Source organism: Falco punctatus, assembly GCF_963210335.1.
Source record: "Falco punctatus genome assembly, chromosome: 15".
NCBI lineage: Eukaryota > Metazoa > Chordata > Aves > Falconiformes > Falconidae > Falco > Falco punctatus.
The window spans coordinates 11,734,381-11,750,203 of record NC_137595.1 but is presented as its reverse complement, the minus strand read 5'-3'; the positions used below and the strand labels follow the sequence as shown (position 1 = coordinate 11,750,203).

The 15,823-nt window shown below is 56.0% G+C and overlaps 1 protein-coding gene across 4 annotated transcripts in view; it reads left to right on the top strand.

Moving 5' to 3' along the window:
• FRMPD3 (FERM and PDZ domain containing 3) overlaps nucleotides 1–15,823 on the top strand; it is a 74,637-nt gene that overhangs the window by 16,592 nt on the left and 42,222 nt on the right. The window contains exons 2-4 of one of the 4 annotated variants that reach the window (XM_080365476.1): nucleotides 8,020–8,173; nucleotides 9,734–12,372; nucleotides 15,656–15,818. In XM_080365476.1, the coding sequence (XP_080221602.1) occupies nucleotides 12,361–12,372; nucleotides 15,656–15,818 (175 nt within the window). In that variant the 5' untranslated portion in view covers nucleotides 8,020–8,173; nucleotides 9,734–12,360. Of the gene's footprint in view, nucleotides 1–99; nucleotides 8,174–9,733; nucleotides 12,373–15,655; nucleotides 15,819–15,823 lie in introns of those variants that run through there. The other 3 variants (XR_013923798.1, XM_080365478.1, XM_080365477.1) reach the window with 3 other exon arrangements.

Here is a 15,823-nt window from a genome sequence, read left to right as displayed (position 1 = left end):
TGCTTGCAGAGAGCCTGTTAACAGGCCGGTGGGAGGCTGTTTTGTGTGGATTTAGCACCAAGGTGGTGGGCCTGGAGCCCAGCTCCTCTTTCCTGAGGTCTTGCATGCGCCTCCCTCCCAGGCCACCTCTGCCTGGCAGGTGGCTTTCTGAGTTGGAAGAGTATGGGGAGCTGTGACTGACCTTCTCCCAGGGTGCCCTTTGGGTTGGTGGCCTTTCTTCCACCCATCCTGGTGGCCTTCCATCCTTCATGCTTCACTGAGTAGGGCTATTATGAAAAACATTGCCCTCTGGTGAGAGCTTGGCTACTGCTGCAGTCATTCCACCCTGGGGCTGGAGCTGAACTCCCAACCTGTCTCTTCCCATTCCTTGCCCCAGGAGCCCCCCAGCTTTCCCAGATGGATGTCCATCCTAGCCCCAGTACAGAGCTTGTAGCTCCTGTCTCCCCATGACAATAAGCTGCTGGCAGCCAGGAGGTATTAAGAACCAACCGGCTCATCAGCTGAGAGCGTTTGTTGTTGTTGTTTTTATTTTGATTACCTTTTTTATAGGCTAGCAGGAGGAATTTAATCTGGACAGTGAAGTGGGAAATGGGAGAAGCTGTGCCTGGAGCTCGCTGAGGAGGCAGCAGGGGCTGATGGCTCCTTGTCCACGCCTCTGGGAAGTGATTTTGGTGCTCTCGGCCAAACTAGGAGTGTCAGGGAGAGACGTTCCTGGCCTGGCCTTGTGGGACTGCAGCTGCCCTTTGTGCTGTTCACAGCCCAGCTGGTGCACAAACAGCCAGGGATGCTTAACCCTGGCCTTAGCTGCCCGGAGCTGGTCACTGCCTCAAAGCATCAATCTGGGCAGGCAGAGAAAGGGGCAGTGAGCTCCCAAGGCCAAGCTTCAGCTCTCCCGCTTCTTCTGACTCAGGACAGACGAAGTCATCTGATGTATTCCTGCCAGCAGCTACAAATTGTCATTCACCAAAAGTGCCAAGGTGACAGCTGTGGAGACCACGGGCAGTGGTTTTGCTTGCAGATGAGGAGCAGCTTAGATACTGGCTCTGCAAAGCCCTTCGGATGCTAACTCGGCTGGTGTGAACGGGCCTGGTGGTTTAGGGAGCCACTGTTGCTGTCTTGGGCTGTGCCACCTCCCCCGAGGCTTGGCCACTGCCCGGCAGCCGGTTCCACCAAAATGGGTTTGTTTCAGTTCCCCTTGGTGAAAGTAAAGCAGCGGTGCTGTAGGCAGATCTGTTTGCTTCACGCTGTAGCTGCTTGAGGGCGCTGACAGGGGCAGGTAGCGTGTGGCGAGGGAGGGGATGGGGATGGGGAGCCGGGCTGCATCCCAGGGGACTTAGCCTGGGGAGGTATCTTGCCCCATCCTGAGCTGTCTGTGCCACCACCACTTTCTTCACTGGGGATGTGTTCCTGGAGGGCTGTTGCAGTGTGGGTGTGAGGTGGCCCAGGGCCATCACATGGGACGTCCGTCACTCTCCTTGCCGTACACGTAAGCCTAGCCCCCTGCCCCCCATGCCAGCCCCAGCTCCAGGTGGCAGCCAGTTGCTTGTTTCAGCCTGATCCCCTCAGCCCATCATGGTCTACAAAGCCTGTGGGCAGCAGACTGTGGGCATACTGCTGCAGGAGAAGTGATGCAAGGGGCCAGGTGGCAAAACTGGTGGCCAGCACCCCTTGGCTAGGGGGCTGCCCGGAGAGGTAATGGAGGGGAGGCAGCACTCCCACATGTTGGGGGCTCTGGGTGCTGTGGCACAGCAGGGGTGCACAGCCCCGTGTCAGCGCAGGTTGCAGGGCGCTGTGCGGTAATGTGTTGCAGCTAATGCTGTGTAGCAGTTTGACAGGTCCTCCCGGGACAGCCGGAGCTGACGTGCCATCTTCAGAGCTGTCACTCTTTGGCTTCCGCACTACAGCATTTATCGTGAACAGGCATCATGGGTAACTCTTTCCCCCAGTGTTTAAGGAATGAGAAGGGCTGTGGTTTTATTTTCATGTCCTCAGGAAGATGTTCAGCCCCACATTAATTGGCACTGGGCTTTATCCTCCAGAGAGGTGGAGCTGGCTGGGGGGAGGATGGAGAGGAGGTGAGGTTTAACATCCCGCTGGTCCAAGGAGATGCCAAGCACCTCCCTTAGAAGATTCAGGGCTCTGGCAGGAGCTAAGCATTGCTGTGCCCTGCTCCGGGGCTCACCCCTGCCCAGCCCCAGCAAGGGGTTCTGCATCCCCTGGAGCGAGCCATGGCTGCCACAGCGTACAGTGCTCCCGAAGCCCTGCCTGGGGAGCAGGTGGGGATGGTATTGGCTCCTTAGGGCTGGGGTAGCCACTCACCCCTGCCAGGCTCAGGGCACTGCTTTAAGAAGGAAGGGGCTAGAGATGCTCACTTGAGGCTCACTCAGAGAAAACACTTGAGGCAACTCCTGCCCTCCCCCACAGTTAACCCTGGAACTGGATGTAGAGTTTCACCCGTAAAATGCAGGAGCAAAAGGACATATTGCTGTGTTCCCCAGTCTCCTGAACTTGACCCAGGATGTGAGTAGTGTCCTGTACACTGTCCCCCTGGCAAGAGCTCAGGGGCATGAGGTGCCATCATGGACCAGCCTGGAGGGATGCTTGTGGTCCCATTGCCTTCCATTTCTCAGCTCCACAGGGTGCTCTCCAAGAGCAGTGAGGCTGCCGGTGGGTTCAAACCCTTTCACTCTCAGAATCAAACTGGGAACATGCCAGGTAAAGCAGAATTACTGGCATGTCTGGAGAGGCAGGGAGCTGGAACAAGACAGGCTCTGACAGCTGCTTTCAGGAGGTCTGTGAGAGACTGAGCAATGTGTCAGCAACGCACCGCTCGTCCTGCAGACCATCAACCCTTGTTTTGCCCAACTGCCTTTCAGCATGCACAGCCTGTCCACATCTCAGGAGCTGCCTGGCTCTACCTGTCCTGACCATGAAATGCATTTGGGATGGGTGCTGGGGTGACAGCTGTGGGCCATTCTCTTGTGGCCTGGTGGCTGAGTGATGAGGATGCACCAGTCCCTGTGGTGGAGCTGGGAAGCAGCATGTGTTTCCAGGCTGAGTCATGCTGAGGATTGTGTCTTGGTCCTGGTTACAATACTCGCTCAGCAGAAATCAGCTCATCCACCTCTCCCCACCTGTCTGTGTGTTCATCCCTCCCTCACAGCTCCTTCACATAACAGCAAAGTAGCATCTGTAGGGGGGAAAAAATCCCTGCCTGGAAGATTTGGGTTGCTCTGCAGGGCTATAAGGTCAGGAAAACAAAAGCTGGTGCTTGCTATGCAAGGCATGGAGCCGGCACGCCGGGCAAGCAGGTACATACTCCGCTGCAGCTGCAAGGGCTGGCTTTGCACTGGGGTGAGGGCTTGCATCCATGGGAGGGGAGAAATGATGCCGCCAGGGCCAGAAGGGGATGGTAGACAAGGAGAGGAGATTGAGACACACTGAGCTCCAAGGTGGTGGGACTTGCTGTCCCCCATGCCAGCCAGCCAGGCTGTCAGAGCTGCGGAGGGGCACAGAGCACCTGCACTGCTCTGTCCTCCCTCACCGAGTTTTCTTTTCTCAGCTGCTCTGTGCCTAGGTTATTTTAGCTTTGATTCAACTCCAAAATTGCCGTGGCTGAAACTCTTATCTCTGTTGTTTTCAGTCTGCAGGAGCATCATTGAACATGTCAGAAAGATAAATTGGAGAAAAGGAGAGGGGGAAACAAAAAGAGGAGAGTAGTGCAGCTGGTGGGGAGAGCCGTGCCGGTTGTGGTCTCGGAGGGCGGCTGGCTGCTTCAAACCACTCTCCCTTCCCAGAGGAAGGGTCTTGCCCTGCTGCCCACCTCCCTCCCTGCTGTCCCCTTCTCTGCAAGGCTGAGGCACTCTTACTGATATATAAAACCTGCTGAGGTTTTTCCCCTCAGCAAAGCTCATTTAAGCTTAGCATCTGCCCTGCATGTGCCTGGTTTGGGAGCACTGGGAGCACAGCCTCCGATACCCGCTCCCTGTATCTGCCTTGGCTGGGGCTGAGATGTGGAGTCCCGCCTGGTGGACAGTGAGCTAAAGCCTCTGCAGATCAGCTGGGAGCACTGGATCAGGGCTCTGGAGATGAACAGAAGAGAGGTAGGAGGAAGCAGGACAAGCCCAAGCAGCGCAAACAGCAAGAGGGGTCCTGGACCCTGGGCAGGGGCTTGGAGCAGACCTGTGTGTGTCCCCAAGGGGTTTCACTCACTTGTGCCTATCTCGGGGTACAGTGCGCCAAAACCAGGGTCCAGGGCCCATGAGGCTGGGGGAGGTCTGTGCAGCACAAACCCAGTCAGCACGGGTTGGCTTGGGCTCCAGCCCAGGCTCCCTAAAGAGTTCAGGGGACCCCTGTCCCAACAGCTCAAAGAGGGTTCAGGCTTCTGCATCCCTGGAAGGATCAGGCCTATGGGATGAGGTTTGGGGGTTCTCTGTCCATTTGGAGTTATCAGTCAGTGCTGGAAGATACTGGCGCTGTGTCCAAGGGCTCCTGGAGCCAGCGCCGGGGACGGGGCATTGAGCAGCGCGGGCAGGTTGCTGTTGTAACAGCTTCACCACTGCTAATGGGATCAGCCTCCTCCAGGACACAGCTGCCAGGGGAACCCCTGCCTGGAGGGCTCATTAACTGCCAGGCAGAGAACAAGTGCTTCCAGGGGGATCAGAGGGGTTAAATCCCACCGAGGTGTTGGGACTCCAGAGGTTTAAGAGGTGGTTGTGACTGCTGCTAGGGATGCTGGGGCAAATGAATAGCCTATTAGATAAACTGTCAGACAGAAACGGATGAGAACTGGCATTGCTTTTCCAGCTTGCACTTTACAAAATGTATCTCCTTGTGTGCGGTTGATTTGCATACTCAAAATAGGCCACGGTGGAGGGGCTCTTCTTCTGAACCCACTGACACCAAGGGCTAAATTGTGTAAATTTGGTTATCTGAATGCTCCTCTAAATGACTGGAATGATCTAACAACGCAATCCATTGCCAGAGGAGATGGGTTTTCAGAGCCTAAGCTCCTTTGTTTCTGGAAACAACACCAAGTCACGTGTGAGAAATGAAGACAAGAAATTGCTGGCGAGTGCTGAGCTGGGTGTTGTGCCAGGGCAGGTGAAACCATTCCCTGCCCCAGCTGCTTTTCACACCTGAAATGAGGAAGATTGATCTGTGTGAAAACTTCAGGAGGCAAATACTGAGCAGATCCTATTAAATAAGGCTGGTTTCAAATAGAAACTGATTTGCATGGGCTGATCAAACTAATTACTACAGCAGGAACTCAGAAAATCATCAGATTCTTATGCAGCAGGACTGCTGAGGTCTGCTGCTATGTAGCTCGGTGCATAGATGCCTGCGAGCATTACCATACCTTCAGCAGCAGCCACACTGGCATCTCTTATCGGGAGCCACACGTGGGACATGGCTGGCATGCCGGCTCTGTTTGAGGTCATCGCTGCTCACCTGCCAGCAGCAGCCTGAGCTGTTCTTCCCCTCAACTGGCAGGGGAGGCAAACTCACTACATCGATGATTTATAAATAGTTTAGTGTGGTTTAGAAACCTGTTGGGGTGGTTTTTTGCCATTACCAATGCTTTCCAAATGCTATTGTGCATGTGGAGCGCAGTGGCCCTGCAGAGCATCACCGGCTGGCACGGGCAGAGCCAAGCCGCTGGCAGTGGGGGGCACCCGCTCAGCATGTGGGTAATGAGCATCTCGGTCTTGGTGGTAATTTGGTCCCATCTGGTACACCGGGAAGCAAAAGGCTGCACTGGCATCTGTGCTCCTTCTTCCGCAACAGCCAGGTGAGTGCAACCTTGGGTGCTGCCTGGGAGCCCTGGCAGAGCGTGGGGCCTGTGTGCCAGCGGGCAAGCAGCCTGGTGGGTGACCAGCAGGGATTTGTGCCATCAGCAGGTGGTAGCTCTTCGGTGGCATTTGGCCTGGTAGAAAGAAGGTCCCTTTGGTGTTCCCAGCACCCCTGCCTGTGTCCTATGGGAAACTGTGCATGCCTGCATCCCACAGGGACCCCAGGTGCTGGCATCCCACTGGGGACCATACATGCATGCATGCATCCTATGAGAACCCCAGGTGCGTTCATCCCACTGGGACCCCAGCTGCCTGCATCTCATGGGGAAGCGTGCTTGCATGCATCCCACAGGGACCCTGGGGCACGCGTGTCAGGTCATGCTGCTGCAGGAGCAGCTTCGCATCCCCATGCTCGTGCCATTTCCCCAGGCAAGGGCCTTCAGATGACTTGTGAGCGAGAAGGTGTGCGGCTGGTGAGACGCACGTGCCTCTTGTCAGCAAACAGAGAGACGCCGTCTCCCGAGGCTGCTGGTTTGGTGCAACGTTTGTACACACACGTGTAGAAAAGAGAGTTATGTGTGGGTGGGTGTGCCTCTAAATATAGGCCTGGCTACCTAGAAGTGTGCAGCACTCAGAAGCCCGCTCGCTGCAGCTTGCAGAGTCCCCTCCTCACCCTGCACCCCCGGGAGCATGCTGGCACAGGCAGCAGAGCTCAGAGCAGGTTATAAAGAGATTATAAAGAAGTATAAATTAAGCCTCTGTGCTAGAAAGGCGGCAGCCCCAGGCTGAAAGCATTGCGTTCAAAGGCTCTCTCTGCTGCTTTGCTGTTTGTTTGGTTTTTTTAATGGTTTTTGTTGTTATCTGGCATCAGCTCAAGAGCTTTGCTGAGCCTTAGAGCTTGGAAAGGGGTCCCAGAAAACACAGGGGTGGAGGGGGGCACAGTGATGCTGTGTTTGTCATCTCCCATGAGCAGGTTCCTGTGTAGTCCAGTCGAGGCTGGTGACAGTATCAGGGGCTTGGTGAGAGTCCCTGCTGCCATGCAGGCAGGCTCGTGGGCCAGCTCTATTGTGTCCTGGGGGACCTTCTGGCCAACGTTGTGCTGCCAGAAATGCTCCAGGATTTGCCGCCTCTATGCCAAGTTGAGCTCTGGCCCTGGACAGGCTGGTAGGGCTGAGCTGTGGGTCACTGGACCACATTGGGAGGTGCTAGATGAGTTCACTGAGTCCAGCTCACGCTCCTTCTGCACACGGGGGCTGTCCCACAGCTGTCTGGGCTGAGGATGTTGCTGTCACTTCTGTGGTCCTGCCTCCTTCATTGGCATCCCTTCCCCCAGGCCCCTTCCCCACTCTGCTTTGCTGTGCGCTGGGTGGAGATAGCAGTCCTGCAAACCTCCAGCAAGTCATCAGCTGAGCAAATTGCTCTCTGTAAATCCAGAGTGAAAGTCCTGGGATTCATGAGGGCCCAAAGGAAAGTGCTTGATTGGATTTTCAAGCCTCTTTCTGTGGCTCTGGGGGAGAGGGGCTGACAGCCTCTCTGAATCTTCCTCACCACTGACTGGGAGGGGATGCAGACTGTGCCCTCTCACTAATGGGATGTAAAGGATCTGTTACTCTCCCTCCTTTATTTAACTCTCCTCTGGACTTTGTGTGCAGCAATATATTTCTCCTCCTGAAAGTCCTTCGGAGCAAGGTGGGCAGCTACAGTGTCCCTCACCTGGTGTTCAGGCAGGCGTGGAGGGAGCCATGCTCCTGCTGCCTCGCCTCTGGAGAGGAGCTGCCACGCCATGCAGCAGCCAGAGCCTGTCCCCAAAGAGCACGAGGCTCTGGGGACACACTGTGCATTTCAGGTCTCTTGCAGGAAAGGCTTGGGTTGGGCTCAAGCTGCCTGTACCAGCATGAGAGCAGCAGGAGCACCTGGGGCTGGCACCCATCACCTGGTGTAAGCCCCCGCCTCCCTGTGGAGCAAAGAATATTTTTTCCAGCACCACCAGAAAACAAAGTTAATACAAGGTCCCTGGATTAAAATCAAGGAACACAGGAGCTGGGTGGTTCGATCAGCAGCAGTAACGGAGCGGCAGAGTGGCCAGGCTGTGGTGGGGAATTGCTGTCACTCCAAGCCCCTGCCACGCAGCTGAAGTGTCACACAAATAAGGGAGAAAAGCGCTGCAAATTTTATTCCATCACTCCTTATCTCTGATTAATCCTCTTATGTGTTCATCTCATTTTAGCCGGCTGTTGACTGTCTGTTTACTGTATTCCTATGGACCTGGCAGAGATAAAAATTCCTCCGAGTCTGTAACGTCTTCCCCAGCCCTGCCCTGGTGGGGTGAGGGGGCTCCTGCCCGCTGACACCAGTGGAGCGCCACAGAGGAGAGGACCAAGGTAATGTGCCTGCGGTCAGGGCAGCGGACAGTAGAAGAGCAGGGGCTGGAAAACAGTTTCTCCCAAGCCCTAGATTAATGTCCAGCCACTTGGGCATCACCGAAGGGAAATAAAGATACCCTAAAAATATTGTTCTGTGGTGTGACTTTGCAGCCCATGCTCAGGGCATGTGCTCAACACACTAGAGAGGAGACAACGTTGCCTCTCGCCATCCCTCTCTCACTGCAGGCAGATTTTTTAGAGCCTTGCAAGGGAAGCCCTGCCTGTCCCATGTCCCCCTCCAGCCCAGGGTCTGCAGCCCAGCTCAGTTTTGCCCGGAGCCCCAGGATAGCGGCTCCCCTGCCCGCTGCTGGGTAAGGCAGAAGTGTGAGCCCTCTGGGCCTCATCCTGTTGCTGAAGGATTTTGCTTTGACCTGCTGGGGGGCAGGAGGCCCTGCAGGGGGTCTGGGCAGGCCGGGCGAGGGGCCGAGGCCGGTTGTGTGAGGTTCAACCCGGCTCCGTGCCGGGCCCTGCCCGTGGGGCACAACAGCCCCAGGCAGCGCTGCAGGCTGGGGCAGGGGGCTGGGAAGGTGCCCGGCGGGAAAGGGGCTGGGGGGGCTGGCTGGGCCGGCTGGGCAGGAGCCAGCCCTGTGCCCGGGTGGCCACGGGGGCCAGCAGCAGCCTGGCTGGTGTCAGGAACAGTGTGGCCAGCAGGGCCAGGGCAGTGCCCGTCCCCCTGTGCTGGGCCCTGGTGAGGCCGCCCCTCGAATCCTGTGTTCAGCTTTGGGCCCCTCACTGCCAGGGGGACGTGGAGGGGCTGGAGCGTGTCCAGAGCCGGGCAGGGGCTGGGGAAGGGGCTGGGGCACGAGGCTGATGGGGGGCGGCTGAGGGGACTGGGGGGGCTGGTCTGGAGAGGAGGAGGCTCAGGGGGGCCCTGACCGCTCTCTGCAGCTCCCTGGCAGGGGCTGTAGGCAGGGGGGTCGGTCTGTTCCCCCAGGTAATGAGCGACAGGACAAGAGGAAACAGCCTCTAGTTGTGCCAGGGGAGGTTTAGGTGGAATATTAGGAAAAATTTCTTCACCAAAAGGGTGGTCAAGCATTGGAACAGGCTGCCCAGGGAGGTGGTGGAATCCCCATCCCTGGAGGTGTTTACAAAATGTGCAGATGCAGTGCTTAGGGACATGGCTTAGTGGTGGACATGGCAATCCGGTGTTAAAGGCTGGACTTGATCTTAAAGGTCTTTTCCAACCTAAATGATGCTATGATCTATGATTCTTCTTGACAAGGTAGCTTTTCCAGCTGGGGAGTACAAAAATGCCTTAAACTGCCAAAAATCATCAGGGAAAATTGGAGGAGAAAACAGTGGGAGCCCCCGGCAAAAAACAATTCACATTTATAGGAGAGTGGTGTCTGTAACAGCATGGAAACCCCCACAAATGAGGCAGCTGCTGTCTTTTGGGGGCATTCAGACAGGTTGCACAGCACCCAGCCCTTCCCCAGTGTGTGGGGCACAGCTGGGCTGCGTGCGTGAACGCCCTGAAGGTCTTCATAACCTCACCCTCAGCATCCTTCACTCCCATAGGTACCCAACACCCCGCAGCGTCGCGCCTGCCCTGGAGCTCTGCTGCCTCCTGAAGGCACCCGGCAGCACGTTTGGGCACCTGCAAGCAGGGTCCTACCTCTGCCACACTCACGTGCACCTCAGGGAGCCTGTGCCAGTGGCCTGACACACGCAGGTGGGTACTCACCCCATCGTCATGCTGGAAAGGTGGGCCTAGGTCCTTAGCCCCACCGCATATTGAGGGAGAGGGTTCATCCCGATCAGACTCTTCTTGGTGTAAATTCTCCCAAAATATGGCATACTATAGCATGGGAGTTTTGGAGGCTTCTGGCTTTAGTAGCTGGAAGTTGCTTTTCGCACCCAGTTGAATTTTCAGCCTCCCCAGCATCCTATGGCGGCAAGCACCAGGGGTGCTTTTGGATGGCAAAGTCCTGCCTTTTCCATGTGCTAAACCTCCTTCCACAGGTGCCCTCCAGTTCTTGTGCAGTGCCAGCTCCCTGCCCCATGTCAGGCTGGTTTTAGGGGCCCCATCACAGTCCCTCTTCCTCTTGTTCCTTCCAGGCTGAAGAGCCCATCTTAGATGGGGAAGACGACGTTTGTGAGTGTTTGCCTGTGGAAGGTGTGATCCAGGCTGGGCTTCAGATACTCTGTGGTGCTTTCGGCCGTGCCTCACAGGGCTGGTTTCAGGGCAGTCTCTCACAGCTTCTCTTAACCTGAGCATGTCTGGAGGTTGGGGTGGCAGGTCTTTGTTGACTATGCTCACACTGTATTTTCTGGTAATAAGCAGCATTACTTTGGGAATAGTCCCTCTTGCTCTTCTGTGGCTCTGAGTGCCAGGTCAGGCCAGTCCCACTCCCTGCCAGGGGGTCTGAGTCCCTCTCCATCCCTTTCTGCCATCCCCACAGTATCAGAGGTCCTGAGATTTCCACCTGGGCCCCATCCCTCCCTGCCCTTCTGCCTGTGTTTATGTCTAGCTGAGATGCCAGAACCATTTAAAAAGCTGCAGGCTGAGCAGCAGAGAGCTGCGGCTGCTGCTTCATTATTTACAGCTGCCGTTGGCCACTCGCTGGCTTGCCCAGCAGCTCAGCACCAGCAGTGCTGAGGGACACTGCTTGCTGTTTGCTTGTTCCTGCATTGAAAGCCCAGAGTATTTTTGTGCTCGAACAGTTGCCGTCTGGCACCTGACCTCTGTACCAGCAGTGTACCTGGCATACCTGCCGGCTCAGGACAGGCCCAGCGCCAACAGTAAAGCTAACCCTTCTGAGGGCTCTAATGATTTTAAATTGCTTCTGGTATTGACAGCATATCCAAGCTGGAGCACAGGGGGTAAAGTCCTGGGCCGTACGGCAAAGCTGTACATAGGCTGCAGTTCTCCAGGCTGGATCCATGAAGGACTTCAGTTGTGCCTAGGTCATGCTGCTGCCTTTAATGTCAGCCTCAGCCAGGCTGGCACCCCTCGGTCCAGCCCTCCTCACTTCAGCCAGCCGTTAACTGCTGGCAAAGCAAAGGCAGCCATTACCAGGCCATCTGACGCCACCTCCGTGTGTGTCGTGTGTCTGAGCAGTGTCATGGTGGTCTGGAAGTACAGCATCTGTTTGCCCTTGCTGGAGTTGTCTGACATGTTAACGTGGTCCAAATGGCATCTTCCAAGGTGACCAGATGCTGGGCACAGATGTGCAGGACTGATGGAGTAGAGATGCACATTGCAGTGGATCCCTTGCCAGCCAGCTCTGCCTGCTCTGCTCTTGTCCCTGCCGTTGGTCCCTATGCTCCCTGGTAGCCCTGCAGGCTCCATCTGAGATGGAGACCAGCGTGCAAAGCTGGAGCTGCCATATGCTCCCCGTAAAAACAATTCTTGGCCCGTTCCCCGGCATTTCCTGCCACTGCCACACGTGCTCAGGATCCCACATGCCTTGCAAGCCGTTCAGTAACTGCAGCCCAGCAGATGGAGAAGCCAGGCACAGTTGTGCAGCAGGAAAGAAGATTCCACAGGCTCTGTTTGTTCTCAGGATGTTCGCGCCAGCAGAGGAAGGGGGAGGAGAGCTGGCACCCACCCCTGCAGCACCATCTGTGCAAAGTGCCCCTCTGCAGAAGGCTCAAGACCTTTCTGTACCCACTACCCATCCTGGGGCTCAGCTGTAAGCCCGTCTTCACTGCTGCAGTGTTTCCACCCGGTGCTATCCAGTTTAAAGGCAGCTGGAAATGGTGTGAGTGTCCTAGGTAGATGGAGGCTATCACTTCTCCTAGGCAGGTGGTACTGGTTTGTTCTGATGGCTTTTCCTACTAGAAGAGATGGCCAGTCAGCACTAAAAGCAAAGGGAGAAAAGCAGTCCTCAGAGAAAGCAGAGATATAGTGCAGTAGGAAATTTAAAAAAGTTTATGTCAGCTTTTGGAGGAACTCTTGCTGTGCCTTTATCTGTCTGGGGGTGGAATGAGGGCTCTGGATTCAGCCCTGCTGTGTAACGTGGAGGTCTGAAGGCACATCCCTTGGTGGCATATTGTGGTGGGGAGTGACCAGACGGAGCTGATGTCTCTCTTACCTTGGGCAGCAGAGCATGACTGGATCAGTGTCTGAGCTCTGAGCACAGAAGATAAACATCCAAGTCACAGGAGAGGGGATATCTTTATGCTGTGTCGGTTGAGACACCATGAAGAACCAGGTGAGGAGCAAACATCCTGCCACAGGGGCATGTTTATGGTGGGCTGCTGCTGGCTACAGTGGGGCTTCTCCTGGCAAGTGCTTTTACTTTATGCTGTGTTTTCCAGTGACCTTGTGTCTTGGTGGCATTGTGCCATGGTGGTCCCCAGGGACGCGAAGTGATGCAGTGCAGCCTCACAGGCTGGGGGTGGGCGGCAGGCAGGCAGGCAGGGACCTAGGCAAGGTGGGGACGTGGACATGAACAGCCATCTGCTCCATGCAGTGGGGCAGGGTCAGCACTGGTCGGTGCCCACTGGGCGGGGTGGCGGGTGTTTTCCAAGCAGCATGGCCTGGATCACTGGCTGCTGAGCCCAGGATGGGGCAGGGATTGGGTGCTGCTGATGGGACAGAGCTGCTGAGCTCCAGGGGTTGTTTTATAGCCTCAGTTCCCCGCTGCAGGAGCGAGGCAGAGAGATTTGCAGCTCAGCGCGTTTCTCTGCCCAGCAATTGGAAGAAGAAACACAAAAAACAGGCTTCAGGGAAGTGATGGCTCCTGCAGTTCTGGGGTGCAGCCAGGCTGTAATTACCAGTGTTAGGGAGAGAGTTACCGCTGCGGGTGCTGGTTTCCTCCAGTCTCTTGCTCTGGTCCAGGATGAGCATGTTATGCCCCAAGCCCAGCAGGGGAGGGCTGCTGCAGGAAGGACGTTCAGAGCCGCAGCCCAGAGAAGTCATGTCCTACCTGCTGCTGAGCACATTACTGCTCCTCCAGGAGTGGATAAGTCCTGCTTATGAGGACACTGGTCGTCTTTTATTTAATTTCCTGGTAATGCTTCTGCAGTGTCAACGCCTTATCAGGAAGGGAGCAGCTTAAGAGCCTGGTAAAGGAGTTTTATTGTCAGTATCCAGTTCTTTATTCCCCTCTTCCCTGTAACTGGATGGCAGACTGGTTGTGTCTGAAATGAGGTGTGATTTCTTTGCCTTTTGTCCATTTAAGCTGCGAAGATTTCCCTGCTAACCTTTCCTGATGGTAATTCAGCTGCATGAGAGGCTGCTGTTCCTGGGCAGTCATGGGAGGGTTGTGGCTCAGCTGCAGGCTCCGCGGGGAGGAGCAGGGGTGAGACCATTCCCAAATTACACACAAAAGGACAGATGTGAGGACACAGCAGCTTTAACGGGGCAGTTGTAGTCCAGGACTTGTCATCTACTTGGCTGTGACTTGGCAAGCAAAGCCCTGCCTCTGTTTCCCAAGAGTGGTCACACTGAGCTCAGCCACGTCTCTGAGGCATCCCAGTGCTTTGAGCCCTGCAGTTCATTCTCGTGTTCATGCACTGCAGGGGCTTGTTGGATGGTGGGACTGGAGTTGATGTGGGCATTTGGGGGGGGCTGAAAGAGGGGTCTCCCCTGGGAAGTCGGCAGCTCTGTGGCTCTGCTGTCTCTTGGCAGCCAGCTCCAGCTCTGCAAACAGCAGACATTCTCCGTGGCCATGCCAGGCGTGCAGAGACACAGAGCTACATTCAGTCCCCTTTTCAGCCGCAAACAATAGCTTTGGATAACGTTCACTTGAGAAAATAGGTTGAATCATGTGATTTTTTTTGTTGTTGTTGTCGCTGTTGTTCTTTTAAATGCTCATGGGAGTAGCAGAGCAGCTAATGAGGCGGCACATAGCCAGTTGCAGGGGAGATGGTCTCGCCTGCGCTTCCCCGCAGCTGTGCTCTCTGGTGATGGAGCTGGCCCTGCACCCCGCACCTGTGGGTGCTGCACCCCCACAGGGACTGCTGATGGGTGCAGGACTGGCACTTGCCCTGAGAGGTGCCGGCACCCTCTTGCTCCTCAGCACTTTCCTTCCTTGGATCTCAGGTTTTTTTCTCCAGCCATGTGCTGCTGCATGAAGGAGGGGAAAGCCACGAGTACCCATTCAGCTGGGCACCGGGGGTGGGTCAGTGTGGACCTGGCAGGGTTGGCATCCCACCACCACAGAGCACCGCTCATCCACAGCTAGCACTGTATCCCCGGCATTGGGTGGAGGCACCTGGTGCTTGGAGCCCTCCTGGCTGCCATGGGAGAGAAAGCAGCAGAGACAGGTACATAAAAGGATGTTGGGACAGGTCACCTGGGGATCAGGGCTGCCACAGGGCTGTCTTACCTGGCAGCAATGAGCTCAAGCCTGAAACTGTGCAGGTGCTGGCTTGGAGCTGCAAGAAGCTCCCACCCTCTTTCAGTCCCACATGCTGTCCCTCTTCACTCTGCAGCGGGTGCCAACATGCGGTGCTGGGAGCAGGCAGGGGGTGTCAGAAATGCAGATAGATTGCATTAGATGGATGATGCATCAAATCCTAAACCGATAAGAGACAGAACAATTGATACGTTGCCAAAAGGCTGAGAAGGATCTTTTTTAAGCAGGCTAAATAGTCTGGACAGGAACAAGCAATGAGCAGCACAGAAAAAAACAGCACGTTCATCACTTTGTTTTTCTGGCTGTGGCCATGCACATTGCCATCTGTCTGTGCTGTGTTCCGATGCCATCCTGATGGTGCTGGGATTGCTCCCTGATAGCAAGCTCACAGCCCTGCTGAGCAGCCTGGAGCCATGGCTGGCATTGCTCTGGGATGCCAAGGGCAGGTTTGGCATGACCTTGCCCTGGGCTGGGTCTTTCCATCTTCTGGCTGGCAGTGCTTTGAGGAGTCCTGGAGCTGGCAGCGGAGACTCAGCTGTAGTGCCAGCAGCCATGGCTGAGTCTGCCTTAATCCCAGTTTTTAGACCGGCTGAACTTACTTCCACTTATCTCTGATATTGTGCAGCTATGTTACCGGTGTGAAAAAGCCAGCCCTTGAGTTTGCTCTTAAATCTCTGCAGAACAGGCAGAGAGATGGCACTCCAGCCATGCCAGAGCTCCATCTCCTCTGAACCTTGCAGCGGTGGCATCCCTCAGGTAATGGCCAGAGTCACACCGCCAGGAGTTTATCCCACACAGGTCTCCCATCTAACGAAAGGAGATGCTGGACCGGGATGGGACAGTGAGATGCCAGGAGAGGATGGTATGATTTACCCTTGGGGGATATCTCTGTGAATGTCCCCCTGCCTGAGCTGCTGGTGCTGCGGCAAGGATGGGCCCTGAGCAGCACTGCTCTGCAAGGGAGGACGAGGGCTGTGGATGTCCTGCCAAGCTGCTGGGACCCGCAGTGCCAGCAGCGATGAAGGAGGCAGGTGGAGTAGGGCCACCATCCAGGTGGCAGAGGGCTTGGCGTGAGCAGGGAGGGTTGCTGTGATGGGGGGGGTGCATTACAGCCCGCCCCTCTGCTCTGCAGTGCAGCCATGTGATGCCGGAGGAGTGCGGTGGCGATGATATGGAATGTGGGCAGCTGCCTTCGGACACGCTCCGACAGGTGACAATCCAGCGCCATCCCCACTACGGATTTGGCTTCGTGGCCGGCAGCGAGAGGCCGGTGGTGGTGCGCTCAGTGGCAGCAGGTAGG